This window comes from Haliaeetus albicilla, chromosome 8 (assembly GCF_947461875.1).
Source record: "Haliaeetus albicilla chromosome 8, bHalAlb1.1, whole genome shotgun sequence".
Classification (NCBI taxonomy): Eukaryota; Metazoa; Chordata; class Aves; order Accipitriformes; family Accipitridae; genus Haliaeetus; species Haliaeetus albicilla.
In genome coordinates this window covers 37,308,230-37,332,864 of record NC_091490.1, presented here as the reverse complement: position 1 = coordinate 37,332,864, position 24,635 = coordinate 37,308,230, and the positions used below count along the sequence as shown (strand labels likewise).

The following is a 24,635-nucleotide window of genomic DNA, read 5'->3' as shown; positions in this document are numbered from 1 at the left end:
CTTCACCCGCGCCGCAGCCGGCGGGCGGCCATGTCGGTTGAGGGCAGGGTGAAGGCTGGGGCCCGGGGGTGGCGGGGAAGGGGTCAGGGATGGCCGCGGGGCTGGGCTGCCGGGATGCGGGGTGGGCAGGCAGGCTGGCTGTGGGGTGGGCCGTGAGGTGAGGTGAGGTGAGCTGGCTAGGCGGTGAGCAGGCCGGCTGTGGGGTGCAGGTGGCCAGGGTGCTGCCTGTGGGCAGGACAGACGCCTCAGGATGGACACTGGAGACCCCGCAGCGTGGTCCCTGGTCCCCTCAGCACGGGGGACTCCCTCAGTGTCTCCTGACGTGGCGGCAGACCTAGCAAGAGACGACAGAAGCACCCAAGCCCATAGGAAAGGAAGAAGGTTGCCAGGAGGACCCACTGCCTCCTTCATTTTAGGTTAACGAGGGAGCGAGACATAGACAAGGGTGGCCACAATCAAACCAATGCTGAAGAAGACCTTGAAGATGTGGGGCACGGTGCTGGAGCGGGCAGGACGGTCCCTGGCTCTGGTTTGCAGAGGCCTGACCACACGTTGCTGCTGGGTGAGGATGGCCTCCCTGGCGCCTGCCCACTTGCCCGGGCCCTGCAGGCGGTACTGGTACGGTGTGCAGGGCCCAAAGGCCACCTCCAGCGCCAGCTTGGGGTCGGTGAGGAAGAGGGCGAGCAGGTTGGGCTTGACCCCCACCTGGCAGGCGAGCTCGTCCATGTAGGGGATGTAATCCACTTGGATGGTGTGCCGCCGGCTCCTCACGTACCTGCGGGCAGGGAGGGCAGAGGGGTTTGGCACGTGGGTGCGGGGGTAACAGTGGCGGGGGCAATGCCTGCACAGGGTCTTTACCGCTTGGCCATTTTCTCCTTGGTTTGTGCGATGTCAGCCAGCATGTCAGCGGATGGTGGCAGGTCCTGCAGCCCTGGGGAAGAGGAGGCTGTAGCTGGAGGGGGGGGCTGTGTTCCTGCCATGGTCTGGTTGGCTCTGCAGCCCAGCCTGGCCTCTGCTTGCACTTGAAAGCCTTTGGGGCTTCGGGGACGTGCCACCACATCAGGAGCAAAGCGGGAGGCATGGACAAAGAAAGTAATGGCAGGAAAGGAAAGGGAGAAGGTGGTTTGCAGGCAATGGGACCTGTTAGTGGCCCCCGCGAGATAAGATGAGTGCAAGGCTCGTTGCAAAATGCAGCGCTGTTTTTTGTCCCCATGGAGAAGCAAAAGGAGGATAAAAAGGTGAGTGGAGAGAGACGGCATACAAGGGTATGCCACCAGCTGAATAACTCGGGCTTGCCCTGGCTGGGGGAGCCCAGCTGCATCCCCCCAAGCTGCCTCACTTACCCTTGAAGACACGGGTGGCCCAGCGACACTGGAGCTCAGAGATGGGCATGATGGCACCCAGAGGCTGGATGAGGCCGATGAAAGCCAGCGTCGGCTTCTCCAGGTCAGGGGGGAACATGAATTTGTAGAGGGGGATCTGGTTCTCCACCACCTTCACACAGCCTTCAAGGAAGGGGAAGGAGAAGCTGTATCCTGTGGCGAAGACCACGGCGTCGATGTCTTCCCTGGTGCCATCCTCGAAGATGGCAGACGTCTCTGTGAACTCCTGGACGTTTGGCTTCACCAGCACCCTGCCTGAAATGATGCAGTTGGGCAGGTCGTCGTTGATGGTCGGGTGCTGGTCAAGGATCCTGGAAGGCACAGACAGACCTCGTGTGGGGCTTGGGCAGTGGGATGGGCAGCACCGGGACATGTACCTGTGGTCCTGCCAGGGTGCTCACCGGTGCTGGGGCTGAAGGCCGTAGAGTGTGTGGTCAAAGCGGGTGTTTGACTTCCTCTCCAGGAAAAAATTGCTGGCATTTTGAGGCAGCAGGCTGTGGAGGAGCTGCATGAAGCGGCTGAGGTAGGAGAGGTCAAAGGGGTACCCGCCATCCGCCACCCGGTGCAGTACCCAGGTCCCGCGCTTGGTGCTGAGGAAGACCTGGGAGGAAGGAGAGGAGAGGTCGTGGCATGGCAGCATCGTTGGGACAGGGCTGGGCCCCCGCTGTGCTCCTTGGACGGGGATGGCAGCACGGCTGCTGGACCACAACAGCCACCCCCATTGAGAGGGGATGGGGTGCTCATGGATGGGTGCTGGAGGGAGGGGAGCCTGCAGGGGGTGGAGGGGGGTTGCTTGCTGCCCTCTGGGGTCCAAATAATAAGCACCCCAGCCCTGGCAGCTCTCCCAGCACACCTGCTTGGCTGCGTGGCTCAGCTCCACCGCAATGTCGATGCCTGAATTCCCGGTGCCAACCACAACCACCTGCTTCCCTGAAAAGGACTGTGGGCTCTTGTAGTCCCGGCTGTGCAGGTACCAGCCTTCAAACTTTTCCAGCCCTGGAAGAGAGAGGGAAGCTGTGCTGGGCAGGGATGTGGGTCAGGGGGTGGCTGTCTCCCTGCTTGGACTGCTGGTGTGTTTTGGGGACAGGCTGGGACCAGCATGACCAACAGGAGCAATGGAGCACTGGGATGGTGCCCAGAGAGGTGGTGGCATCTCCAGCCTGGGAGATGCTCAGTGTGGCCCTGAGCATCCTGCTCTGGCTTTGGGACTGGCCTGGCTTGGAGCAGGGCTTGGACTGGATACCTCCACGCTCCCATCCCAAAATCCTTCTGCAGTTCCTGCCTGGTGCCAGGTGCTGGGAGCAGAGAAGCAGCTGGGGTCTGTGCCATCCTGCCAGACCCTGGTGACAGTGTGCTCCAGCCTGTTCCCCACCGAAAGAGGGTCTCCACAGCTGAAAGCCCTGCAGGCATTTTTGTCTGGCACCCAGAGGAGGGGGCTACCATGAGCACCGACCTCAAGCTTTGCCGGGGAGCTGGAGAGCCCAGTGGGTGTGTGGCCAGCAGCTTGGGGAGGCTGTCTCTGGTGGGAGAGGTGAGCTGGCAGCGGTGACACCTGCCAGCAGTGCAGTTTGGTCAGGCACTGATGGCATGGCAAGAGCCACCAAGGACAGACCGTCAAGATGGGTGGGATAGCAACGTGCTTGTGCAATCCCATTTGGTGCGTTAACCTGTGGAGGGATTTTTGGCAGTAGCCAGAGTGGGGTGGGGGCTAAGCTGGTGAGGAGGGTGGTCCCAGGGGTGTCAGGGACCAGGCGAGTAGCCCGCGGGGCAGTACCTGGGAAGGTGCTCAGCGGGAGGTGTGCCTCAGTGTGGTGCCCAGTGCACACCAGCACACCGTCGAAGACAGCTGCCTCCTGCTTCCCCTCGCTTTCCGTCACCACATCCCACTGGCCCGTGGTGGCGAAGTCGGGGCACTTGGACACGCGGCACACGCTGGTCTGGGTGTGGGGGGCAGCAGGCATCAGGCACCCCGTGCCTCCCAGCCCCGCCGCCGCCCCCCCAGCTCCCCCCGGCTCTCACCCTGAAGCGGATGTGGCGGAGCAGGTCAAAGTGCTGGGCGTACGTTCGGAAGTACTCCATGATCTTGGAGTTGTGCATGTAGTTGGGGAAGTCCTCAGGGATGGGGAAGTCGCTGAAGCACATCATCTCCTTGGAGGTGTTGATGATGACGGAGCGGTAGATGCTGGCGCGGCCCTCCTCAGGACGCTCCTGCGGGAGCAGGACACGGCTCGGTGCTGGCCGGGGACCCCAGGGCTGCCTGCCTGCCTGCCCTGCCTGGTGCCTCGCCATGCCTGTGGGTGCAGGATTAAGCCACGGGTGGTTGTAGCACCCGTCCCTGGGCCCAGCACCCTCCCGCGGGTGCGACTGCCCACCCCACAAAACAGAAGAGGAAGCTCTGGGTTGGTGGGGGCCATGCAGTGGTGCCAGCGGGTCATGGCGGGGGTCTTGTGCCTCAGTTTCCCCACTCCCACCCCTGGCCCTGATGAGGCGGCACGTTCCCAAAGCTGCCTGTGGAGCCGTTGCCCCGGTTGCCACATCCTGTCTCACTGGTTGCTGAGCCGGCTCGTGCACTTCCAGCTGAGTGGCTGCTCTTGCTCGCCGGGTCTCTGCCCCGGCAGCTGGGTGCTGCTGCCCTGGCTCTGCTCCACCAGCCCATTTCTGACCCACCATAGGCAGAACCAGTGGACTGTAACCGAGTCACCCCAAACCCCATGCTGGCATGGTGTGGTGTGTCCCCTGCTCGGCTCTCCCACATGCGTATCAGGGCATGGTGGGAAGGCTTTCTTCTTGTCGGTGAGTCCCCTGGGGAAAAGTCAGCAGCCTCATTAGGTGAGGGCAGAAATGAGCTCTGGGGCTTCCCCCATAGCAGGGAGGGTCAAGGCACAGAGGAGGCAGCACTTGGTGCCTCTGTGTGGGCAAGCAGCACAGAAGCAGGGGGAAAAGCAACCAGGACTTCCAGGGAAGGGCTGGGCAGGACAGGGAGTGGGACAGCCAGTGGGGTCAGATGGGACCAGGATGAGTAGGAAAGGGCTGGAGAGGACTAAGAGCAAAACAGCAGGGGAAGGGATGGATGAGACCAGGAAGGGAGGGATGGGAAGGAGGAAGGCTGAGCTGAGGGAGCAGTCCCTGGGGTAGGGTCCTTGGGGAGGGTCGATCCTGCTGCTGGTGGGAAGGAGATGGGTCCCATGTGGCCGGCACACCAGCTGGCACCACGGGCACCTCCCGCTGCCGTAGCAGTTTATCTTTCTTTTGGTTTTCCTTGGAAACCTGCCTGCTGCATGCATGCAAAGCAGGGGAGCGGTGCTTCATCAGCTGCCAACGACCGATCCCAGTCCCGTCTGGCCTGCTGCTGCAGGCATGGCACAGGGCTTACCTCAAAGCGCCAGAGCCCCCCGATGTCCCCACTCCTCTCGAAGCAGGTGGGTACCAGCCCCTCATCCAGGCAGCATTTCAGGGCGCACAGGCCAGAGGCACCGGCACCGATGATGGCTACTCTCCGGGCAGCCATGTCCTGCAGTGCAGTGGTGGCAGGGATGCTGGCAAAGCTTCAGCCTGGGGCAAAACACGCTCGGAGGGGTGCAGAGCCTGGCAGGTCACACCGGGGGGGATGTGCAGTGCTGCTCGGTTGGGGATGGCTGTCCCCATGCTTCCCATGGGCGACTGAGGTCAGGTAGGGTGTCACAAGATGTGTTTCTTCCAGACATGATCTACAGGTTCTCCCTGCTGCCATGCCACACCTCCTGCCCACGCCTGCCCTCTCCAAGGGGCTTTTTAAGTTCTGTAAGTGCTTAACGATGCTGACGCAGCCCGGGGGACATCCTGGGCACGGGGGATGAGATGTTGCTGTGCTCCAGATTTTGACAGGTCATGGCGTGGAAAACAAAACCGGGGGGATGCTCAGGGCACTGGTGGCTGGCAGCTGTGCCAGACCTAGCTTGTGATGGCCTGGACCCCCTGTCACCGCTCCGGGTCCCCTACCCACCCAGCCATCCTCTGGAGGGTCTGCATGCAGGTGATGAGGGTGGCGCTGCGCTGTGCCACTGTGACCACCATGACTCGCTCCGGCAGTACACGCCCTGGGCGAGGCCGTTTTGCTGTGGATACGCACATGTGCATGCATGTGCATGCAAGTGTGTGCATGCAGCCTGTGCTGCCGCGGAGCTGGAGCTGCGCCGCTGGCATGAGGCCAACTCAAACCCATGTGTGTGTCCCCAGCACGCAGGGCGACGTGGTAGTGTCAGTGATGGGACGGACGCCTGGCTCTGTTTAACATGCTTTTATCCAGTTAGGAAGTCTGCTGTGCCTTTGCTACTTAGCTCTCGTGTGAGCGTGCCAGTGGCAGCTCACATGGATTATAGGCGACAGGAAAGCTGGTACGTCCCTGCTGCATCTAAAGCGCTGCCTGAGGGGGGACTAGAGTTTATCCTGCATGTGGGCAGGTTTCCTTGTCCGTCCCTGGCAGCAGCTCCCTGGAAGGAGTTGCAGAACAGGCACTGAGGCATTATTTCAGCAGCCAGGGAGGCTCCACGCACCCAGAGCTTGCAGTGTGGCCACAGTGGGGCTGTGCAGGGCAGGAGGAGGGCTCCTGCCAGCACTGGGATGCACAAGCTGCTGCAGGGCATGGGGTGGCTGGCCAGCTCTCTGGCACATCACAAAGCCTCCCTTCCGCACTTGTAGGGCACCTACAAGTAAGCAAAAATGATGGCGAGGATGGCCATAGCCCCAACCAGCTTGAAGAAGAGGGGCATGGCAGGTCCTGATGCTTGCTTCTCCACATGCCGTGTCTGCAGGGGCTTGATAATACGCTGCTGCTGGGTGAGGATGGCCTCCCTGGCGCCTGCCCACTTGCCCGGGCCCTGCAGGCGGTACTGGTACGGTGTGCAGGGCCCAATGGCCACCTCCAGTGCCAGCTTGGGGTCGGTGAGGAAGAGGGCGAGCAGGTTGGGCTTGACCCCCACCTGGCAGGCGAGTTCGTCCATGTAGGGGATGTAATCCACCTGGATGGTGTGCCGCCGGCTCCTCACGTACCTGCGGGCAGGGAGGGCAGGTGGGTGCTGGCGGCAGAGCCGGCAGATGCCCCATGCACCAGTAAGGCGGTATTGGATGGACCGCCATTGAGCAGGATCAGCAGGATGGGGGTAGTGTGGCCGAGCACATCCCTGCCGTCTGTTGGCATGGCCAAATGTGCCAGGACGCAGCGACCGGACAGGACGGGTGCCCACAAGTAGCCGTGCCCAAACCAGCCCCCTCCCTGTTCCCAGGCAGGTTCTTACTGCTTTGCCATCGCTTCTCTCTTCTGCTTGATGTCAGCCTCCATGTCGTGCCGTGGGGGCAGCTTGTTGAGCCCTAGGGAGGATGAGCCACAGCATGGGGGTGCTGCACCCTGCTGTTGACAGTGGCCATTGTGGTGCTGCCCTTGCCTGGGTGCTGTGCCCCCACCAGCACCACTGTGGCAGGTGTTCTGGCACCCGAGGCATGTCCAAGACCCTCAGGATGGGAAGGAGCAGCCTGTGGGGCTCAGGGTACGGATGTCCCTGTGCTGCTCGGGCAAAAGCTTGGCTCACCATGACAGCTGCAAGGTGGCCATGCCATTGCCCATGGCCAAGATGGCACAGCCAGATGCTGCCTCCTGAACATGGCTGGGCACCATTTGCCCTGGCTCTGGGGGTGCAGGCTTGGGCTGCAGCCATAGGGGAGCTTTGCCTCACTTACCCTTGAAGACACGGGTGGCCCAGCGACACTGGAGCTCAGAGATGGGCATGATGGCACCCAGAGGCTGGATGAGGCCGATGAAAGCCAGCGTCGGCTTCTCCAGGTCAGGGGGGAACATGAATTTGTAGAGGGGGATCTGGTTCTCCACCACCTTCACACAGCCTTCGAGGAAAGGGAAGGAGAAGCTGTATCCTGTGGCGAAGACCACGGCATCGATGTCTTCCCTGGTGCCATCCTCGAAGATGGCAGATGTCTCCGTGAACTCCTGGACGTTTGGCTTCACCAGCACCCTGCCTGAAATGATGCGGTTGGGCAGGTCGTCGTTGATGGTCGGGTGCTGGTCAAAGACCCTGGAAGGTACAAGGAGCCATCAGGGTGCTGGGGTGGGGTGTCTCTGCTCCATGTCCTGCTCCAGCCACTGCTCCCTGCTCTGGGGATGCTTGTCTCCAGGGGTGCTCAGCCCCAGGGATGCTCATCACAGTGGATCTGGTCCCCCAGGGATACTTGGCAGCTGCCACTGCAATGGTGCCACCAAGGGTCCCTGGAAGGGGCAGCGATGGCTTCCTTGAGCATTGCCTGAGCACAACACAGCTAGTAACTAGGTTTCCAGGGCTAGTGCCTTGGTCCCAGCCCAGGCACAGGGAGCATGGAAATGGCCGAGTGGGGCTGGACACGGGGGGAGGCAGAGGGTCCCTCCTGGGCAGAGGGAGTGTTTGCTGGCACCTGTGCTTTGGCTTCAGTCCGTAGTGCGAGTGGTCGAACCTCATGTTCAGCTGCTTCTCCATGAAGCTGTTCACCGTGGACACGCTCAGCAGCTTCTTCAGGAATGTCTTCATGCGGGTGGTGAAGACGATGTCTATGGGGTAGCCCTGATCTCCAACGCGGTTGAGGATCCACGCTCCCCGGCGGGTGCTGAGGAAGACCTGGGCAGGGAAGTAAGCATTGCCTTGTGAGCACTGTGACAGTCCTGGGGGGCTGCCCTGGGGGGGACATGTCCTTGCCCCAGGATTGCTGCTCTTCGTGCTGCCCAAGCGCTGGGCAAAGACCCTGAGGGCAGAGAGAGCAGGTGGTCAGCAACTAGCAGGAAGAGGTAGGGAAGAGCCACAGGGGCAGCCCCAGCCTGGGGCTCGGGGATGGAAATCAGGGTATCCGTATGGGATTGAGTCTTGACTGCCACCACTGTCTGGTGGCTGGGATTGGCAGGTTCCAGCTCTGCCAAATGCAGCCGAGTGCAGGACAGAGCAGTGGCTGTGCCAGTGCCTTGGTCCTGGTGTTCTCGTGGAGCCAGCAGTGTCCCATGGGGGGCTGCCCTGCCCACAGGGACCCCACTCCTGCTGCTCACCTGCTCGGCCGTTTGGCTGATCTCCACGGCCAGGTCTGACCCTGAATTCCCGATACCGATGACAACGACCCTCTTGTCTGTGAAATCCCGAGCTTCCTTGTAGTCTCGGCTGTGGAGGTAGCAGCCCTTGAACTTCTCAATTCCTGTGGGCAGGGAGGAGGGATGCTTGGCTTTCTGGCGCTGGTCTGGAGGGTCACCTCCTCAAAAACTGAAGTGGGGATGCTCCCTGGCCCTGCCAGACCACTCCTGGGGAGCATGGGAGCGCTCCTGGAGCCGAAGCAAGGCAGGGAAATGCTGGGGCTGGGAGGAAGAGCAGCAGGGAGAATAGGGGCTGCCACGGCTGAGCTTTCTGGGGTCTCTCCTTGTGCTGGGGTGTGGGGCAGTACCTGGGAAGGTGCTCAGCGGGAGGTGTGCCTCAGTGTGGTGCCCGGTGCACACCAGCACACCGTCGAAGACGGCCGCCTCCTGCTTCCCCTCGCTTTCCGTCACCACATCCCACTGGCCCGTGGCGGCGAAGTCGGGGCGCTTGGACACGCGGCACACGCTGGTCTGGGTGTGGGGGGCAGCAGGCGTCAGGCACCCCGTGCCTCCCAGCCCCCTGCCACCCCCCCGGCTCCCTCCCCGGCTCTCACCCTGAAGCGGATGTGGCGGAGCAGGTCAAAGTGCTGGGCGTACATTCGGAAGTACTCCATGATCTTGGAGTTGTGCATGTAGTTGGGGAAGTCCTCAGGGATGGGGAAGTCGCTGAAGCACATCATCTCCTTGGAGGTGTTGATGATGACGGAGCGGTAGATGCTGGCGCGGCCCTCCTCGGGACGCTCCTGCGGGAGCAGGACACGGCTCGGTGCTGGCCAGGGGCAGTGGTGGGGAGGGATGGCCGGGGCTGGTGTGGTGGCCCTTTGCTTGGACCCCCTGCCCTCAGCCTTGCGTCCAGGACCCTGCTGTGGCCGGCTGTGTGCTGCCCCACCAGCCGCTACTGATCCCTGGCTGCCGCAGTGCTGAACCCCAGGCGGACATGTGGCTGCCAGGGTTTACCTCAAACCTCCAGAGCCCTCCGATGTCCCCGGTCCTCTCGAAGCAGATGGGCTCCAGCCCCTCTTGCAGGCAGGCTTTGATGGCGCACAACCCGCTGCTGCCCCCTCCGATGATGGCCACCTTCTTCGCCATGCTGCCCTCCACCACCGGGTCTCTGCCTGGGGACAGTACCGGAGAGTGGGGCTGAGAAGCGAGGGGTGCAGCTGTGCCAAATTTTGGCCCTGTGCACCAAAGAGGTCCCAAGTCGAGAGGCAGCCCCCAAAAAGTTTGTCTGGGGCTGCGAGGCAACTGCTATCCCCACCCCAGCAGGGACCTGGCCAGTGCTGGGGTTTTATACCATCATGGTGTTGCCTCTGGATGCCATGGGGAGAAATGCTACCCAGTGCCAGGGAGCCACGAAATCTCCCTGCCTACGCCAATTCCCAGCGATGGATGTGTGCGGGAGTGCTGTGCCCTGCCGCGGGGACGGATGGCTCCCTCCCAGGTGGGTGACGGCCCGTCCGCCTGCCCTTTGCCCTCTCCCTTCCCCGGGGAGAGCCCTGTCACGCCTCAACCGACCTGTGGCCATGGGAGCGGCAGCCAGGGAAGGCCGGCGGCAGGTGGGGAGCCGCGCGAGGGTCTCTGGTGGGTTGCCCCGATCCGTGACGCCGAACGGCGGCCTGGCTTTATGGTGCGCAGCAGTGGTGAGCAGAGCCTCCCCCTCCGTCACTCCTCCCACGCAGCCAGGGAGAGGAAGCCAGAACCCAGCTGGCTCCCGGCCGCCTGCTTGGCTTTTCCAGCAGCGGCTCTCGCCACAGCCTTGGACAGTGGGGTAAGGAGCCGTCCCAGGCGCCTTGCTGGGCACCCCCATGTGGGGACACTGTAGGGACATGGGCTCGCAGGAGGGGCAGAGACGCAGCCAGTCCCTGTGGTGTGCATGCTGGGTAAACAAATGCTGCTGTGAACTTTTACCTCTGCGACTATCAGGATCAGCCCAACCCTGTTTATGCTGGTACCCACAGACACACGCAGCTCCGGCTGCTCTGGTGGCACCTGGCACCGCATCACCCGTGTCCCCCGTGCCCCTGGGCTGGGCATGTTGGCACAGCATCCCCATAGCCACAGCACATTCCTGGGCTGTCAGAGTTCTGGGGCCAGTGGGATCCCAGCGCGAGGAGTACTGCGCTGCCAGGGTATCGCTGGTGCTGAGGTGATGGGACTGGTTAGGAAAAGGCTCTCCCTGGCAGCAGGAGGCACAGACCAGGTGGCTTGGGAGCACGCTGCTGGCTCCCAGCACACTCACAGCCAGACAGCCCCTGGGGACTGCAGGGAAAATTTACTCCTGTGTCTGGGGAGCTTCGTCCCAGAGCTGAGCAAGGCTCAGGGCTGCGGAGGGGCCAAGCTCTGCAGCTGAAGTGGTTTTAACCTTCTAAAACTCATAGTATGTTTACAGTAAGTGTAATAATGCTCTTTTTGTCCCTCGCTGTTGGCAAGGGCTGATCTCTGCCTGGAGCAGAGGCGCCAAGCTGCCAACACACACTCTGTGCCTGCCTGTTGAAAAGCATCAAAAGCATCTCTTACCAGACAAGGGGATCGGCACGGGGACGGTGAGGAGGCAGCACTGGCAGTGCTACCCTCCCTGCTCCACTCTCAGCTGGCTTCTGGCTCTTTTGCAAGCTTTGCAGGGACTGCCCAAGGGTAACAGGTACAGTGGACTTCTCCCAGCTCTCAACCCTGCTGCCGTGCTATGAAACCTGTGTGCACCTTACCTTCGAATTTGCCCTTCTCTCTTGGCAGCTACAAGAGGCTGCACAGCCCTGGACTTTACCCCACTGTGTGTGGGCTCATGGCCTGGCTGAACCGCGCCGTCAGGCACAGGGGACTGTGGAAGTGCACCAGGGTCAAGCCATGGGCATTTCAGTCAAGACCGGCTTGTTGATGTCTGTGGGAAAGCCATGGTCCCCCATGCCTGGCAAGCACCCGGGATGTACAGTATGGTGTGCAGCGCGTGCAGACACATCTGCTCAGGGGTTCCACAGTGGGCAGAGGTGCTGCGAGACAAACTGAGCAGAAAGCACCAGTCTCCTCCTTCCTATCAGCGGGCTGGCACCCATGCTTGGAGGACCAATGACAAGCACAAGAGGAGACCAAAAGTCTTGCTGGCAGAGGTGAGAGGGTGGTTAGTTTGTGCTTCTCAGCCTGTTACAGAGGCTCCTTATGGTCCCCTCCTGCCAAGGACAAGTAGTCCTCTATGGAAAGACAGGGTACCAGGGTAGGAGAGCCAGCCTGCCCGGAGCACAGGGAGCTGTGGTGGTGGTTGGCACAGCCAGGGCCTTTTGCTGCAGGAGGTACAGGTAAGGCTCAGCTCCTGGGGCTGCCCAGCAGCCTGGGTGAGGGTGAAATGCTGGCTGCTGGGCTATGGGGAAGGGGCTTGCTCTGCAGTATGCTGTCAGCAGCACTGGTAACATGCTGACAAACAGGAATTGCTCTGAATGCACTGTATCCCCCAGGAGACTGAAAATCCTGTGGAGGGGAAAAGGAGCTGTGAAGCTCTGCACAAGGGTTTCAGGAGCAGGCTGCTGCTGGGAGCTGCTTCCCACTACCCGCTGTCTTTGAGATGATATGGATGGACCAAACCCTCGGTTGTACCATCCTTTCCCCATGGCACCGGGGAGCCAGGTGCCTGCGTCCTCATTGCTTAAGGTCTGGCCTCAGTAACTGAATCGAGAGCAATAGGGAAGAGATGCTTTGTTTAGGAAGGCAGAGCTCTTTATAAACCTGAGGACAGACCCCAGCAAGTCCCCTCCAGGCAGTTGTTATGGAGCAGGCTTTGCAGGGCATGCTCACGACAGCAACACGATCAGTGTATTTACAGCATACAGATACATGGGCGATTGCAGAGAAATATCTGCAGAGCCACAGCTACCACATACACCACGGGCTAATACAGCAGGTGCCCAGCAAGAGCATGCAGATTCACAGTATCAGCAGTCAGCTGCCAGATGAATGTGCGGAGCCCTCCCCAGGCTCTGCAAGGACTGTTTTTTTCACCGAAGAACAGTCAGTGCAGCTGCTTGGCCAGTGCACACCCTGCCTGACAGCCCATTGGGAGGGCAAGAGAGCACCAAATGTCTAAGTGTGGGCCCAGGAGCCCAACACTGCTAGTGTTGAAGTCTTGGCTGGATAGATGGATGGGGTCTAGGATGCGAGTTCAAGTCCCAGTATCCCCTCCCTGTGCGTGCTTAGAAAACCAGGTGCACGCCCCCCTCCTTTGGGAGGGACCCAGCCATCAATGGCTCCAGAGCGCAAAGAGGGCAGGTGCGCTGAGAGGGGACAGCCAGCAGTGCTCCACCACGCTGTACAGCGCGTAACCCAGCAGCAAACCAAAGAGCACGTCCGTCATGTTGTGCCTGCCCAGCATGACCCTTGAAATGCTGACGATGAGAGCCCAGAGCACCACAAGGACCCGGAGCGGGACGGCGAGCACGAGGTGGCGCAGAATGAAGCGGCAAACCAGGGCAGCTCTGGTGGCGTGGCCTGACGGAAAGGAGTACTTGTCCACCGATATGGTGACGAACATGTCCATCTTGTTGTGGGTGGGCCGTGGCCGCTTGACGAGCCCTTTCACCACTGCTACCAGCACAAGATCCAGCAGCAATGCTAGGAGACAGTAACAGTGAGTGAGCAAGGTTTGTTTTTTGTGTGGTTCCCCCCCGCCTCTGGAAAACAAGGCAAGAATCAAAGCAAAGCCATTAGCTAAGAACAAAGTAGTTGGCTACAAAAACCTGCCAAGGTTTGTATCCCATGGCTACAATACCCAGGTAGGGAGAGCATGGCACTCATCCAGCACTTGGCCTTCTCCAGTATGAGCACATCTTCAGTCTCTGCTCTTGCTGCACACAGCCCTCATGCAACACTAGACCTTCTGCCTACCACAGCCAACAACAGGGCTCTGCCTGGCTTGCACCCAAGGGCTTTTCTTTCTGCGTAAAATCTGATCTCACCATGACTCAGGGCTCAAACTGACTCTTAATCTGAAGGCAACAGAGGGGTTAATACTCCCCACAACCCCCTTCCTGACAGCTCTTGCTGACTCAGCATTGCTTTGCCTACCCTCTTGGCTGAGGGTCAAACTGACCTGGGTGAATGATCAGCCCACTTCAACCACCCGGCCATAGCTCAGTGTGAGGGGCTCTGAGCTTGTGTGTGGTGGTGCCAGGGCTCCTGCAGCCTGGCTTCTCCCTGCTGCTGGGGGAATTAATGCCAGAAAGTTAACCACACTTTTGTTTTCAAATAATAAAAATATTTTTTAATAAAGCATGATTTAAATAACGGTGGCTTGTCCCCAGAGAGCTAAAGGCTGTTGCAGTAGAAGTCAGAGGCAAAGCACCCGAGAGAAGTGTTCAGCCAGTATTTGGCAAGAGCAGCTTCTCATGTAGGGCAGAGGGTGCCTTCTCCATCCCCACTAGCTTGGCTAGCACAGTGCTCACAGCCAGGGCTACTTCCTCCAAGAAAGTCTTGTGAGTCTGACTTCTGCTTGTCCTAAGGCTCGTTTCTGGACACCAAATCTTTCAGTCACTTCAGTTCATTCCCTTTGGTTAATCATTTAAGAACAAATATTTGTTCTTTCTCCCACAGGCAAACCTAGTTCACTTGCTTTTTCTCTTTTAACGTATGGTTTGGGAGATTCAGCTTGGACGTCAGGGAACACTCCTTTTCTACATGGGTGCTGCAACCCTGGGACAGGGCTCCAGACAGGGGGGTGGCTCTGGCCCAGAGCACTGAGGCAAAAGCCCTCGTGCTGTGAGAGACCTCCTCAGAGCAAAGGTTAGACCGGAGGCCTCCAGGTCCCATCCCACAGCTCTGCTCTGGGACTCTAATTTAACTATGTGCTGTCAGATGAAAAAGATGCACAAAACCATGTGTTTCCCGCCAAGCAAATTTCAATTCAAGTGATAAGTGTGAGATACCAATTATCTGCAACTTAATAGAAGACTAAGAACTAGGAACCTGAAAAGGTCTGTTGCTCCAGAGCTACTACAGTTTCTAAATGAGCAATAATGAAGAATCTAAGTATGCCTAATAGGACAGGATGCTGGGGGGGGAATATTACACCACGCAAGATTAAAATGTGTGCTCTAAACCAAGTTTCCTCACTGGCTTGTACAGATGAATCTGTGCAGGTACTGACTGCACGGAGCCCAAGGGTGCAGACGTCTGTGTGCCAGAGCAGCTTTTTCAGGGAACGGGCTGGTGTCTCAACACTAGGCAGCTGAACCTGGAATGCGCTGTTCTGATAAGCTAAAGAACTAAAAGAGAAGCTCCCCGAAAGCTTTGTGCAACTGCGGGAGCAGTTTAGCGGTCAGGAGTTTCACACTGTGTGGTTGGAGCTGTGACAGATGAGCCATACCCCTGCCCCCACACCCTCCTGCCGCAGGGTTACTCGCTCTGGTACCAGGCACCCCAGATGAGCCTGCACCAGTTACTCAGAATCAGCTGGCTCCCTTGGGGCTGTAGGAGGCTGAGGTTTACTCGGCTCTGCCCCATCCTTCAGGTCCCATCCTCCCCCCTCGGCTCAGGCCAGCCCCTGCCTGCAGAGCCTTTTGGTGAGCCCCCAGCCTCACCGAAGAGCAGGTTGAGCAGCACCTCCCTGGCCGCGGAGCTGTCGCTCTGGCAGAGCCCGTAGAAGGTGCCGAGCAGCCAGGGGACGCCGTGCCCCGAAATCTCGATGACCTTCATGAGGGGACGCGCGCTGCCCCAGGCCGAGCCCTCTCCAGCGCAGACGCCCAGGCGCTTGGAGGCCCAGAGGTCGATGGCGAGCAGGGAGCTGAGGGCGATGCCCAGGAAGGAGGGGTTCAGCTTCATGCAGTCCTCCTCGGGCAGCGGGGCCGCGGCGGAGCTGCCCGGCTCCTTGCGGCGCGACGGGCTGTCCGGGGCGCCGGGGCTGCGCTGGCTGACGAGGGACAGGAACTCCAGGCGGCTGCTGCCGCTGCCGGTGCGTCGCTCGCGGCTGCTCCGGGGGCTCGGCATGGCGAGAGGAGGCTGGCCTGGGAGAGGTCGGGGCTGGTCACCGGCTGCCGGGCCTGCTCTGGCAAGGGGACCCGGGCGAGCCGCCCTGGAGGGCCCGGGCCTGCTTCTCCCCCTCCCCGCAACCTCCTACGGGCCCCGCTGCCTGCGAGCCCCGGGCCTGTCCCCGCGCCTCCCGCCACCGCACCTCCGGGGCCCAGTTCCCCCCTTCCCGGTGTCTCTCCGGTGCCCGGGACCCGCCCCGCTCCCCCGGTACCAGGAGCGGTCCCGGCGCGGCCCCGCTTCCTCTTCCGCCGCCCCCCGTGACGCAGCCGGTTGCCATGGAGCCACGACGCCCGCGGGGCGGGGCTGCGGCGCCCCCTGGCGGCGAGGAGGTCCCTCCCCTTCCCTCCTCCCTCCCGCCGCGCCCCGGGGCGGGGATCCGTGGGCACGCCCCTCCTCCCTCCCCCCGCCCCCCTCTCGCGCACGTGCCCGCCCCGGCCGGCGTACGGCAGCCGGCGAGGGCCGCAAGAGGCGCGGCGGCGGCGGCGGCGCCTTCGCCCTGCCGGCGCCGGTGCGGGCGCCGGTGCGCGGGCGGCGATGCTCGGCGGGCGGGCGGCGGCGGCGGCGGGGGGACGGGCCGCCCCCCCGGCCCCGCGGCTCGGCGGAGGCGGCGGCGGGTGACGACGGCTCGCCGGCGGCGGCGGCGGCGGCGATGGGGTGCCTGCAGAGCGTGGCCTGCAAGGCGCGGGTGCGTCGGGAGCAGATCGTGGTGTCGGACGTGTCGGCCACCATCGAGCCGGCGGCCACCGCCATCGAGGAGAGCTCGCCGGTGGTGCTGCGGTACCGCACGCCCTACTTCCGCGCCTCGGCCCGCGTCCTCATGCCGCCCATCGCCCGGCGGCACACCTGGGTGGTGGGCTGGATCCAGGCCTGCAACCACATGGAGTTCTACAACACCTACAGCGACCTCGGCGTGTGAGCACCGGCGCCGCCGCCGGCACCGGGCTGGGCTGGGGGGGACGGCACCCGGCACCGCAACGGGGGGTGGGTGGGAAGGGAAGGGAGGCCGTGCGGCGGGCACCGGGCCGGGTACGGCACCGGCACCCCAGCAGCCGGCGCGGGCGCTGAGCTCCCCGGCACCGGGCGTCGCACCCCCACCTCGTGTCTGCACCTTCCCGCTCCCGGCACCGGCACCGGCCCCTTCAGACCTGAGGCCCGGGCAGCGCCCGCTCCTCTCGTCCCACAGCCCGGCTCCCGCTCCGGCCGGCTGGCCCGAAGCTCCTTCGTTCGAGGGCTCTGCAACCGCCGTTCGTAGCGTTTCTCCTGCCGCTGGGTCGCGAGCGCGGGCGCTGCTGTGGGGGATTTGCCCCCTCGGCTTGCGTTCAAAGGGGGAAGCTTTGCAGCGCTCGGCAGAAAAGGCTGCTGGATACCAGCTTTTCCCAAGGCCGAGGGCATAGATGACGCGGGGGGGATGCCGAGGGGCGAAGCTGTTGACCATGGCGCTGTGTCGTCTGCCCCCGTTTGAAAGGGGTGATGCGTGAGTTGGGCTGGAGATGGCCAGAGGGGTCTGTCCCGCAGCTCACCATCGGGCTCCTGCCGCCGGTGCCCTGTGGTGCCGGCACGGGGCAGCAGGCAGGTCGGGGGAGCAGCGGGTCCTCATCCTGCCTGCCCGCATCCTTGTGTCACGGCAGGTTCGCCTGTACGTGGCACTGGAGCGCTGGGGGACGTTGGAGCAAGTGGAGGCCGTCACTTGTCAGGGGGATGGTGGCCGTGTGTCCCCCTGCCACTCACAGGCAGCTCCAGAGCCCAGATGCATCTGAAGCCAGAGCTCGGACTCGGTGGGAGGCTTCACCGAAGCTCCCTGCTTGTAATTGCCACGTGGCGATTGTCTCCCTTGCTGTAGCTGTGCGGTGTTGCTAACGTGGTCGGCAGCCAACATTTGGGCTGGAATTCCCCCCCCCCAGCCGTATTGCAGGGATTTCATCGCACCAGCAGCAGGCGTAATTGTGGTATTTAATTATTGTATGTGCCTCTGTGCAGGCGTGTGTATTTAGAGGCATAAAAATCGCAGACTTTTATCGCAGGAGGGGGCTGCTGACAGGCTTGGCCAGTGCTGTGGTCGTGGTGCTGCAGCCGGTGGATGGGGAAGGCTGTTCTCCAGTGCGGGAGCTGATTAAGGAGAGAGTGACCCCAGAGAGACTCAGCAATGAGTTTTGGCCCACTTGGTTTGATGGCAGGTTAATTAAAATAGTGTTGTGCTGGCAGAGCAAAGGCTTCAGCTGGCCATGAGGGACTTGGCGAAGGAACCGAAGCCGAATTTGCTCTCGAAGGAGGTCCTTGAGAGCTTGCTGCAGGCTGGGAGAGGGTCCCCGTGCTGCTTGCCTCCCTGACTCTCTCTGGGCACTGTCGCTGCCATTTCCCTGCTAACCTGGCCTTTCTCTTCCCATTCACTAGGTCAAGCTGGGAGCTGCCCGACCTGCGAGAAGGAAGAGTAAAAGCCATCAGCGATTCGGATGGTGTGAGCTACCCCTGGTATGGAAACACCACAGAAACTGTGACCCTGGTTGGGCCCACTAACAAGATCTCCAGGTTCTCGGTGAGCATGAATGACAATTTCTACCCCAGTGTGACGTGGGCTGTCCCTGTGAGCAACAGTAACGTGCCGCTGCTGACCAGGATTAAAAGGGACCAGAGCTTTACCACGTGGCTGGTGGCCATGAACACCACCACCAAGGAAAAGATCATCCTGCAGACTATAAAGTGGAGGATGCGAGTGGACATTGAGGTTGATCCCATGCAGCTCCTGGGGCAGCGGGCACGGCTGGTGGGAAGGACTCAGCAGGAGCAGCCCCGGATCCTCAGCAGGATGGAGCCCATCCCACCAAACGCACTAGTGAAACCCAATGCCAACGATGCCCAAGTCCTCATGTGGAGACCCAAGCGAGGCCAGCCTATAGTCGTGATACCTCCCAAGTAAAGCGGCGCCGGGGCGCGCGTGTGAGGACCTGGGTGCTGTCAGCCTGCTGCAAACGAACGGGGTTTCTGAGCCAAAGCAGACCTCTTGGCTTCTCCTGCCTTTGTAGCTGTGGTTGGAAACGTGGCTCCTCCTTAGTCAGAAAGAGAGCCCGGCTGGCAGAGGGGCGCAGAAGAGAGATCGCTGAGATGGAGGATTTCCCAGGAAGTGGAATCGAGTTCTTCTAGGGGTTTGCGGCTGGCAAAGAGGCTGTCTGACCTAAACGACTCGTCTTTCCTTGCAGGGCAATGCAAGGAGCGTGAGTGTGATCGAACCGTGCCTGTGGCAAATGCTGCTTTCCACCCAACTGGAGGTAGAAGTGGAGACCGTGCCTGCTGGATGTGGAGGGCTCCTGCAGTGACCCTTCCCGCTGGGGCACGGGTGTCCCCGTGGTGTCTATACCTATGCATTTTGGATTGATAATCGACCCCTCGCCCTGCCTGCTGGGACTGGGCGGGAGGGCCTGTGAGTGGGTTGGGAGCTGGCAGTGCCAGGGTGCTGAGCCAGAGCCCGGTGCTGGCTGGTGCCACTGCCCGGGAGGGGTTTTTCACAGCCAAGGGGAAGCGGGACACGTTTTGCATGCGTCTGGGTGTGTTTGGAGTAGTTGTGAGTGTAGGAGATGCCATAGCTCTTTTCTGTCTTGGAGTGAGATCTAAGGGCAGGTTAGATGTCCTTTCGTTTTAAGGTGCACTAAATCTTTGCAGTTCCTCAACCTCCCCCTGCCCCCAAATCCCTCTGACCCTTCTTTTATGGAAGCAAAATCGATTCTCAGCAAGCGAGAAATTGGGAGCGGTTCCCGTTCACCCAGCCCAGGTGCTCGCTGACTGCGTGTGTGGGGTACCCAAACCAGCTTGGAGGTACCCCAGGACTCGCACGCTTCCCCTGCAGACCCAAGTTTCTTGCAAGAAGTTGGGTACTTGCTTGTTTTCCACGCAAATGCTGGTTCATGTGGAGACCCTCCTCCTCCTCAGCCACCCATGGAGCAGGGTGGCTACTGGCAGGGATGCCGGTGGAGGGGATGGCGTGCCTTGCGGTAACTCCTCAGGCTCTGCAGGGAAGGGGTTCTTCTCTCTGTGGGTTGGAGGCACGGATGTGAGCAGAGGCTGTGCAGGGCAGGCCAGGGTTTGCCTGGGAAGGAGGAGGCAAGCATGCTGCCTGGGCGCTGCCTCCTGCTGCTGCAGGTGCTTGGGGGATAACAGCGGGTTTTATTTGCCTTTCTCCTCGCCCCTCGCTGCCTGGATGGCTGGCATCATCTGGTCTGTGGGGCGGTGCGGTGCTGTGGGCTGCGACCTGCAGTTCCCACTATCTCGCCCTCAAGATGCAGCAGAGGCATAAGCCACGGCCGTGCTGCCAATGCCCCAGGTGCCCCATCGCTCCTGGGCATACGGTTACGGTTTTCGCTGCTTTCTCTGCTCCGTCCACTGCCCCAGCATGAGCCCTGCGGCTCCTCTGGCTCACACCCCTGCCTTCGCACCACGGGAGGTTTGCGCTGCCCTGGGGATGCGGGTAATTCCTGCTGGGAGGGTCCCATCTTCTGTCCTGCTACCAGAAGAGCCTGGGGAGGGTTGCCGTATTTGGCACTTCTGTGCAAAGCCTCTCCTGCGGTATTAGCAGCGCTGCCCTGAGACTGGCCGTCGGGACACCCAGCCCGGTGCTGCTTTGCTCCCCAGGGTGTGCTGGCACATCCCTGCGGCATCGCTCTGCAGAGTGTGGCTGAGCTCCTGCAAAGCTTCTTCAGCCATGGCTTGTGCTTTTCCAGGGTGGGATGTGCACCCCGGTCCCTGCTGGTGAAGGGGCTCCCTAGACCAAAAATCCCTGTGAAATCCCCGTGCTACTTACTATTCTCAGTAGTGTTTGCTGCTGATTCGATTCTTTATTTATTTTTTCCTTTGGGAGTGTTGCATTTTGACGCCTTGACGCACACTTCCCTGTGCCGGGGCCAGTGGTCCTGCTCCTCCCGCTCGGCCTCACGGTGGGCTGGGAACCTGCTGCTTTCGGTGCCTATGTCTGGGTTTTGCCAGGGGCTACAGCCTTGCAGTGAGGAAGGTTTGGAGGTAGAGGGGGCTCTGAACTTTGGTTTGCTGTGTTTTCTGGAACAAAACTACTGGGAGCTTGCTGGCATGGGAAGATGTCGTGCTCTTGTGAGACTCTGCCCATGGTTTTGTCCTGGTATGGGATTGACAGCTTTTGCTGTCACCAATGTTTCGTTTCTCAAAAAGCATGTGTGGAGAGGGTTTAGAAACTTTAAATGCAATTTTCCTTAACTTTTGGGGGAGGAGGAGGGGTAAGTACCTTTCAGTTTGAAATTAGGCAGATGTATACTTTGGACCCAGTGGGACAGAAATGTCTCTGGCAGCATCAGAGCTAAAAAGCCAGAGGAGGGGGTTCCGTAACAAACAGGTAGTCCCGAGATGGGTTCCCTGCTGGGAGAGGATGCTGTGTCCAGAGAGGCTGCACGAGCCAGCTCCCCAAAACCTACAGGGAAGGGCTGGGGCTGCGCTCAGGGGCTGCGTGCTGGCCGTCAGCCCAGGGAGCTGCTGTGGCACTGCTGCGGTGTCAACTGGCTGGGAGAGTGGAGATGCTGCTGCAGGGATGCTGTTGAATTCATTGCCGTCTTTTGGGATTTGCTGGCCGGCCAGAGCCTTGGCACATCGTCTGCTGTGACACTGAGACAGCAGTGGCCGCTGTTTCTGTCCATGCGTGTCTGCAACATCTCCAGGGAGGTGCTCGGTGCTGTCTGGTGCTGGTGTTGGGCTCAGTGCCTGGCCGTAGCTGTGTGCCTGAGCTCCAGGGCTGCCCCAGCCTGCAGGCAGGCTCTGGCTGAGCCCCCGGGCCATGCCCATGTTCATCTCTTCGGGCTTCTGCTGGGCTTCTGCGCCTGCTCCTTCTCTGACGGCTGGATTTGATTCACTTGACTCTGATGCGTGGGTTGTCTTCGTGGGCATTTCCCGGTTAAAAAAGGAAAAAAAAAAAGTTTGCAAAAATTGTTTGCAAAAATAATTTGCTAACAATGTTTGCAAAAATTTGCGGGCATTTTGCATGTTCGCAAAAGGTGCGTGTTCACACTTGGGTGGAGGTGCTGGGTGAGTGTCTGCCAGTAGCACTGACCGGTGGAGCCTGGGTGCAGGGCTCATGATGCTGAAGTGAAGGGGAGGGAGGGAGGGAGGCGGTGGATGAGAGCTCCTGCGTGCAAGTCCGGGTTTGGCTCACGTCCCCATGGCCCGCAGCCGTACTGATGGGGACCCTGAGTGGGCGCCCCAGCTGCAGAGCCCACGCCAGGGACGAGCACCTGGACCCCCGGGCTCGGTTGTCCAACCGCCCTGCGGGACCCCTTCCTTGTGCCCCCCTTTTGCGCCAGCACCCCGTTATCTCAGGGAGGGGCAGGTCATGGAAATGCCCACCCACACACTCCCCTTGCCCTGAGTCTTGGGGTGCCCCGTCCCCTCCGTCCTTGTCTTCGGGTCACTTATTTATTTATCTATCTATCTATTTATCTATTTATTTATTTATTTATTTATTTAAGGTTTAAGTTATTTATTGGTATTTATTGATGGCTGGAAGTTGGGGGGGGGTGTCATTTCTGCTGCATGGTGGGGGCAGCTGGGTCCTCCCCTGCCCAGCCCCCTGCATTTTGGGGTGCTGCCACGTTTGGGAGCGCCGCTGGGAAGGGATCTTGTGGGCCCCTGCGCTCCCATCCCCTTTCGGAGCTGGGGGGTAGAAAGGAAGGGGAATAATGTTGGTGCCTGCAGGGAGGACACCCGGTGCCTGTCCCCTTCCCGCAGAAGCTCAAAGCCCTCCGTGCCCCCTCCCCAGGCGCTGTGCTCCCTCCCGTGCCCGTCCGTATTTATTGACCCGGCCTCCTGGCATTTCTCTGTTCCACTCCTGCTGGATTTGCTGTTGCCAATTTCCGGAGATGGTGAGAAGAGCCAGGACGTGTGGGTGTTGCTATGGAGAAAAGACCAAACCAGGTATTCTGCTGCCACGTGGGGAAAATCGGAAGGAGAAGAGGAAAGCTGGTTTTGCAGAGTGCCTTAAACACAAATGACTTTACTGAGTAGGGGGCTTGGACTTCTGTCTCTGGATGTTATTACCAACTCAAACAGATGTTGCATTTCACTTCTCTGGGATTAAAAGAAAACCACTTGAGCTGTACTGGAACCAAACCCTGTGTTTGCTTGAGTCCGTCTGGCTGGCTTGCACCTCTGGGGCCGTGGTGGTGTGGGGGAGCAAGAAGATATTCATGGGCTTTCAGCCGTCAGCCCCTGCCTGGCTCAGCGGCAGGACCAGCAGCTGCCCCTGCTGGCTTTAAGCCCTGGGTCTGGTGATGGGAGTCGTTTCCCCTTGTCCTGACTTGCAAGTGGCTTCTCTGGTGTCCCGGAGAGGTTGTGCTTGTCCTGCTGTGCCCCTTCCTCGGGGATGCTCAGAGCAGCCTGTTTGCACAAAGCTTGCTGTGGGGCTGTGTCCTCAAGCTTCCAGAAAATTGGGCAGTTGGCTGGAAAGCTTGTGGAGGGGCAGACAGCCCTTTTTTCCCTTAGGAAACCAGATCAAGGCCAGGGCTTTGTGCTGAGGGACTGGCAAGAAACCCAGGAGTTCATGCAGCCCAGCTGTGGGGAACTAGGGAAGCTGCCAACCTTGATAAGGCTGAAAAAACTACACAGAAAAGGGATGGTTCCCCTTTGAAACTGCAGATCTCCCTCCCACTTCTTGTAGAGTGAAAGAAGGGAACAAGAGTCAACCCAGAGACCAGGGTTTTTCTTATAGTAAAAATAATACATGGGGATAATGCAGAATTTCATAACGAAGGTTCATTTAAAAGTCATTTGGGGAAAAATACAAATACTCACTGTATAGTTCCTGGAGGCAATTAAATATTAATATATACATTTTTTTTTGATAACAAAAGAGGGAGGTCTCTGAAATGCAGCCGTGTTTGGGGAGAGATGTCCTCAGCAGGGAGTCCTGGCCTGCACACTGGGGTGAAGGAGGACAATGATGGGTGCTGGGAGAAGCCAGTGGCTCTGGACATTGTCCGAGGACCGATGGGCCACATCCCAGGTGAGTGTGGGTGCTGCTCTAGGCTTAGGCCCTGCAGGATGCTGGAGGGTAGCTCATTGCATCCAGTGCATTGCCTACCACGAACATCAACCCTACTAGTCCCTGCTTGCTGTGGGGTGCATTTGTGCCGAGCCAGCCAATTTCTTTAACAGCTGCTCGTTTTGAGTGTTGCTGATTGTGCTGGGCACCAAGAGATGCTGGCAGGCAGCCTATGAGCTATTCGGTAAGCTGGTTTCTTTCCTAGTGTTATATTAAAGCATCGCTCATCTCCTGACAGATCCCCAAGATGTAGGTGCAGAGGAGCAGGGGGGAGTTTGCATCGCTGGTATCATGCCCGCTTGTGCCCTGGGAAGCAGGGTAGGACTCCCGACACTGCAGCTAATGGCAGGCCATGCTGAGGGATGTTCCCTGAGCAGACATGGCCTCCTTCCCACCATTGAGGCTCTGCTGCAAAGCAGGGGCAGCAGAACTGCCCTATTTTGAGACGATGTGCCCTATGTTTCCAAAGTGCCTTATTTACGGAGCAAGAACGGGGTCGCTCTGTGCCACTGCCACCCACCCAGGAGCATGGGCACACATCCCAGCTGCACAGCCACAGGGAACAAAGTAAATCATGCAGGGTGCCGTGGACGCCAGCAGAGGCAGACGAGGGATACTGCAAGTAGTACTGAAGATCAGTTTATTTGCTCTATTCCCTCTTCCATAAAACTTGAAAACAACTTCCAGCAAGAGATGAGAAAGCAGTTAAGAAGTGAGAGATTTGGCTCTGCAGCTCCTCCCCACGCACGAGACCAGACAAAGGTGTTAATGCGTTAGTGATGGCTGCTCCAAAAGGCACGCAGCAGTTTGGAGCCCCTGAAGCTCCCTGATGGGAGGCGTGTGAGCCCACCAAGACACCCCTCTGGGGCCTGGCTGCTGACACCACACCTCTCACTCTGCCTCTAGGAAGAGCCGAACAGGAGAGACTCCACAGTGCAAGCCTGGGAGCCCTGACTGGTCTGCTAACTGCTTCCTTGTGGGGCTGATTCAAGGCAAGAAAACACCCAGGGTTTTAGTTTTGAGGGGAAGTGGGGGATGAAAGGGATGGGGAGGATTGGTTTAGTATTGC

General features: G+C 60.0%; 4 protein-coding genes across 11 annotated transcripts; 1 reads left to right on the top strand and 3 right to left on the bottom strand.

Annotated features, from left to right (window-relative positions):
* Positions 1 to 368: 368 nt before the first annotated feature.
* Positions 369 to 5,482, bottom strand: LOC138686481 (flavin-containing monooxygenase 5-like). 3 transcript variants are annotated; one of them, XM_069789863.1, is made up of 8 exons: positions 4,756 to 5,482; positions 3,402 to 3,590; positions 3,157 to 3,319; positions 2,236 to 2,378; positions 1,784 to 1,983; positions 1,344 to 1,693; positions 859 to 931; positions 369 to 775 (listed from the first exon to the last, which is right to left on the bottom strand). In XM_069789863.1, the coding sequence occupies exons 1-8, from the start codon at positions 4,888 to 4,890 to the stop codon at positions 418 to 420; spliced, it is 1,611 nt and encodes a 536-aa protein (XP_069645964.1). In that variant the 5' UTR covers positions 4,891 to 5,482; the 3' UTR covers positions 369 to 417. The 3 variants fall into 3 exon arrangements, with proteins under 3 accessions (XP_069645964.1, XP_069645962.1, XP_069645965.1); XM_069789861.1 differs by lacking the exon at positions 4,756 to 5,482 and having other exon boundaries at positions 3,402 to 4,744; XM_069789864.1 differs by lacking the exons at positions 859 to 931; positions 4,756 to 5,482 and having other exon boundaries at positions 640 to 775; positions 3,402 to 4,745.
* A 161-nt stretch (positions 5,483 to 5,643) lies between these two features.
* Positions 5,644 to 11,253, bottom strand: LOC138686480 (flavin-containing monooxygenase 5-like). 4 transcript variants are annotated; one of them, XM_069789860.1, is made up of 9 exons: positions 11,032 to 11,253; positions 9,472 to 9,629; positions 9,069 to 9,257; positions 8,823 to 8,985; positions 8,437 to 8,579; positions 7,818 to 8,017; positions 7,095 to 7,444; positions 6,656 to 6,728; positions 5,644 to 6,410 (listed from the first exon to the last, which is right to left on the bottom strand). In XM_069789860.1, exons 2-9 carry the CDS (start codon positions 9,601 to 9,603, stop codon positions 6,065 to 6,067), a joined length of 1,596 nt encoding a protein of 531 aa, XP_069645961.1. In that variant the 5' UTR covers positions 9,604 to 9,629; positions 11,032 to 11,253; the 3' UTR covers positions 5,644 to 6,064. The 4 variants fall into 4 exon arrangements, with proteins under 4 accessions (XP_069645961.1, XP_069645958.1, XP_069645959.1 ...); XM_069789857.1 differs by lacking the exon at positions 11,032 to 11,253 and adding an exon at positions 10,030 to 10,457 and having other exon boundaries at positions 9,472 to 9,692; XM_069789858.1 differs by lacking the exon at positions 11,032 to 11,253 and adding an exon at positions 10,030 to 10,445.
* A 1,040-nt stretch (positions 11,254 to 12,293) lies between these two features.
* On the bottom strand, positions 12,294 to 15,772 carry PLPP6 (phospholipid phosphatase 6). Of its 2 annotated transcripts, none has more exons than XM_069789869.1 (3): positions 15,665 to 15,772; positions 15,075 to 15,497; positions 12,294 to 13,110 (listed from the first exon to the last, which is right to left on the bottom strand). In XM_069789869.1, the coding sequence occupies exons 2-3, from the start codon at positions 15,478 to 15,480 to the stop codon at positions 12,740 to 12,742; spliced, it is 777 nt and encodes a 258-aa protein (XP_069645970.1). In that variant the 5' UTR covers positions 15,481 to 15,497; positions 15,665 to 15,772; the 3' UTR covers positions 12,294 to 12,739. The 2 variants fall into 2 exon arrangements, with proteins under 2 accessions (XP_069645970.1, XP_069645969.1); XM_069789868.1 differs by having other exon boundaries at positions 15,734 to 15,772.
* A 258-nt stretch (positions 15,773 to 16,030) lies between these two features.
* Positions 16,031 to 22,635, top strand: FAM78B (family with sequence similarity 78 member B). 2 transcript variants are annotated; one of them, XM_069789867.1, is made up of 4 exons: positions 16,031 to 16,434; positions 17,914 to 18,055; positions 18,717 to 18,785; positions 22,286 to 22,635. In XM_069789867.1, the coding sequence occupies exons 1-4, from the start codon at positions 16,172 to 16,174 to the stop codon at positions 22,505 to 22,507; spliced, it is 696 nt and encodes a 231-aa protein (XP_069645968.1). In that variant the 5' UTR covers positions 16,031 to 16,171; the 3' UTR covers positions 22,508 to 22,635. The 2 variants fall into 2 exon arrangements, with proteins under 2 accessions (XP_069645968.1, XP_069645967.1); XM_069789866.1 differs by having other exon boundaries at positions 16,032 to 16,434; positions 17,914 to 22,505.
* Positions 22,636 to 24,635: the final 2,000 nt, after the last annotated feature.

What these genes read in the sequence shown, in the direction of transcription:
- LOC138686481 (XM_069789861.1), bottom strand. Translation starts at nt 4,052, where the DNA reads ATGGTGGGTCAGAAATGGGCTGGTGGAGCAGAGCCAGGGCAGCAGCAC. An exon ending in CCCGCTGAGCACCTTCCCAG is followed by an intron (nt 2,379 to 3,156) that starts GTACTGCCCCGC and finishes TCTCTCTTCCAG; the next exon opens with GGCTGGAAAAGTTTGAAGGC. An exon ending in TGAGCCACGCAGCCAAGCAG is followed by an intron (nt 1,984 to 2,235) that starts GTGTGCTGGGAG and finishes CCTTCCTCCCAG; the next exon opens with GTCTTCCTCAGCACCAAGCG.
- LOC138686480 (XM_069789857.1), bottom strand. Translation starts at nt 10,342, where the DNA reads ATGTCCCTACAGTGTCCCCACATGGGGGTGCCCAGCAAGGCGCCTGGG. An exon ending in TGCCGCTCCCATGGCCACAG is followed by an intron (nt 9,693 to 10,029) that starts GTCGGTTGAGGC and finishes TTTGGTGCACAG; the next exon opens with GGCCAAAATTTGGCACAGCT. An exon ending in TCAGCCAAACGGCCGAGCAG is followed by an intron (nt 8,018 to 8,436) that starts GTGAGCAGCAGG and finishes TTCCCTGCCCAG; the next exon opens with GTCTTCCTCAGCACCCGCCG.
- PLPP6 (XM_069789869.1), bottom strand. Translation starts at nt 15,480, where the DNA reads ATGCCGAGCCCCCGGAGCAGCCGCGAGCGACGCACCGGCAGCGGCAGC. An exon ending in GCTGCTCAACCTGCTCTTCG is followed by an intron (nt 13,111 to 15,074) that starts GTGAGGCTGGGG and finishes ACTGTCTCCTAG; the next exon opens with CATTGCTGCTGGATCTTGTG.
- FAM78B (XM_069789866.1), top strand. Translation starts at nt 16,172, where the DNA reads ATGGGGTGCCTGCAGAGCGTGGCCTGCAAGGCGCGGGTGCGTCGGGAG. An exon ending in ACCTACAGCGACCTCGGCGT is followed by an intron (nt 16,435 to 17,913) that starts GTGAGCACCGGC and finishes CCCATTCACTAG; the next exon opens with GTCAAGCTGGGAGCTGCCCG.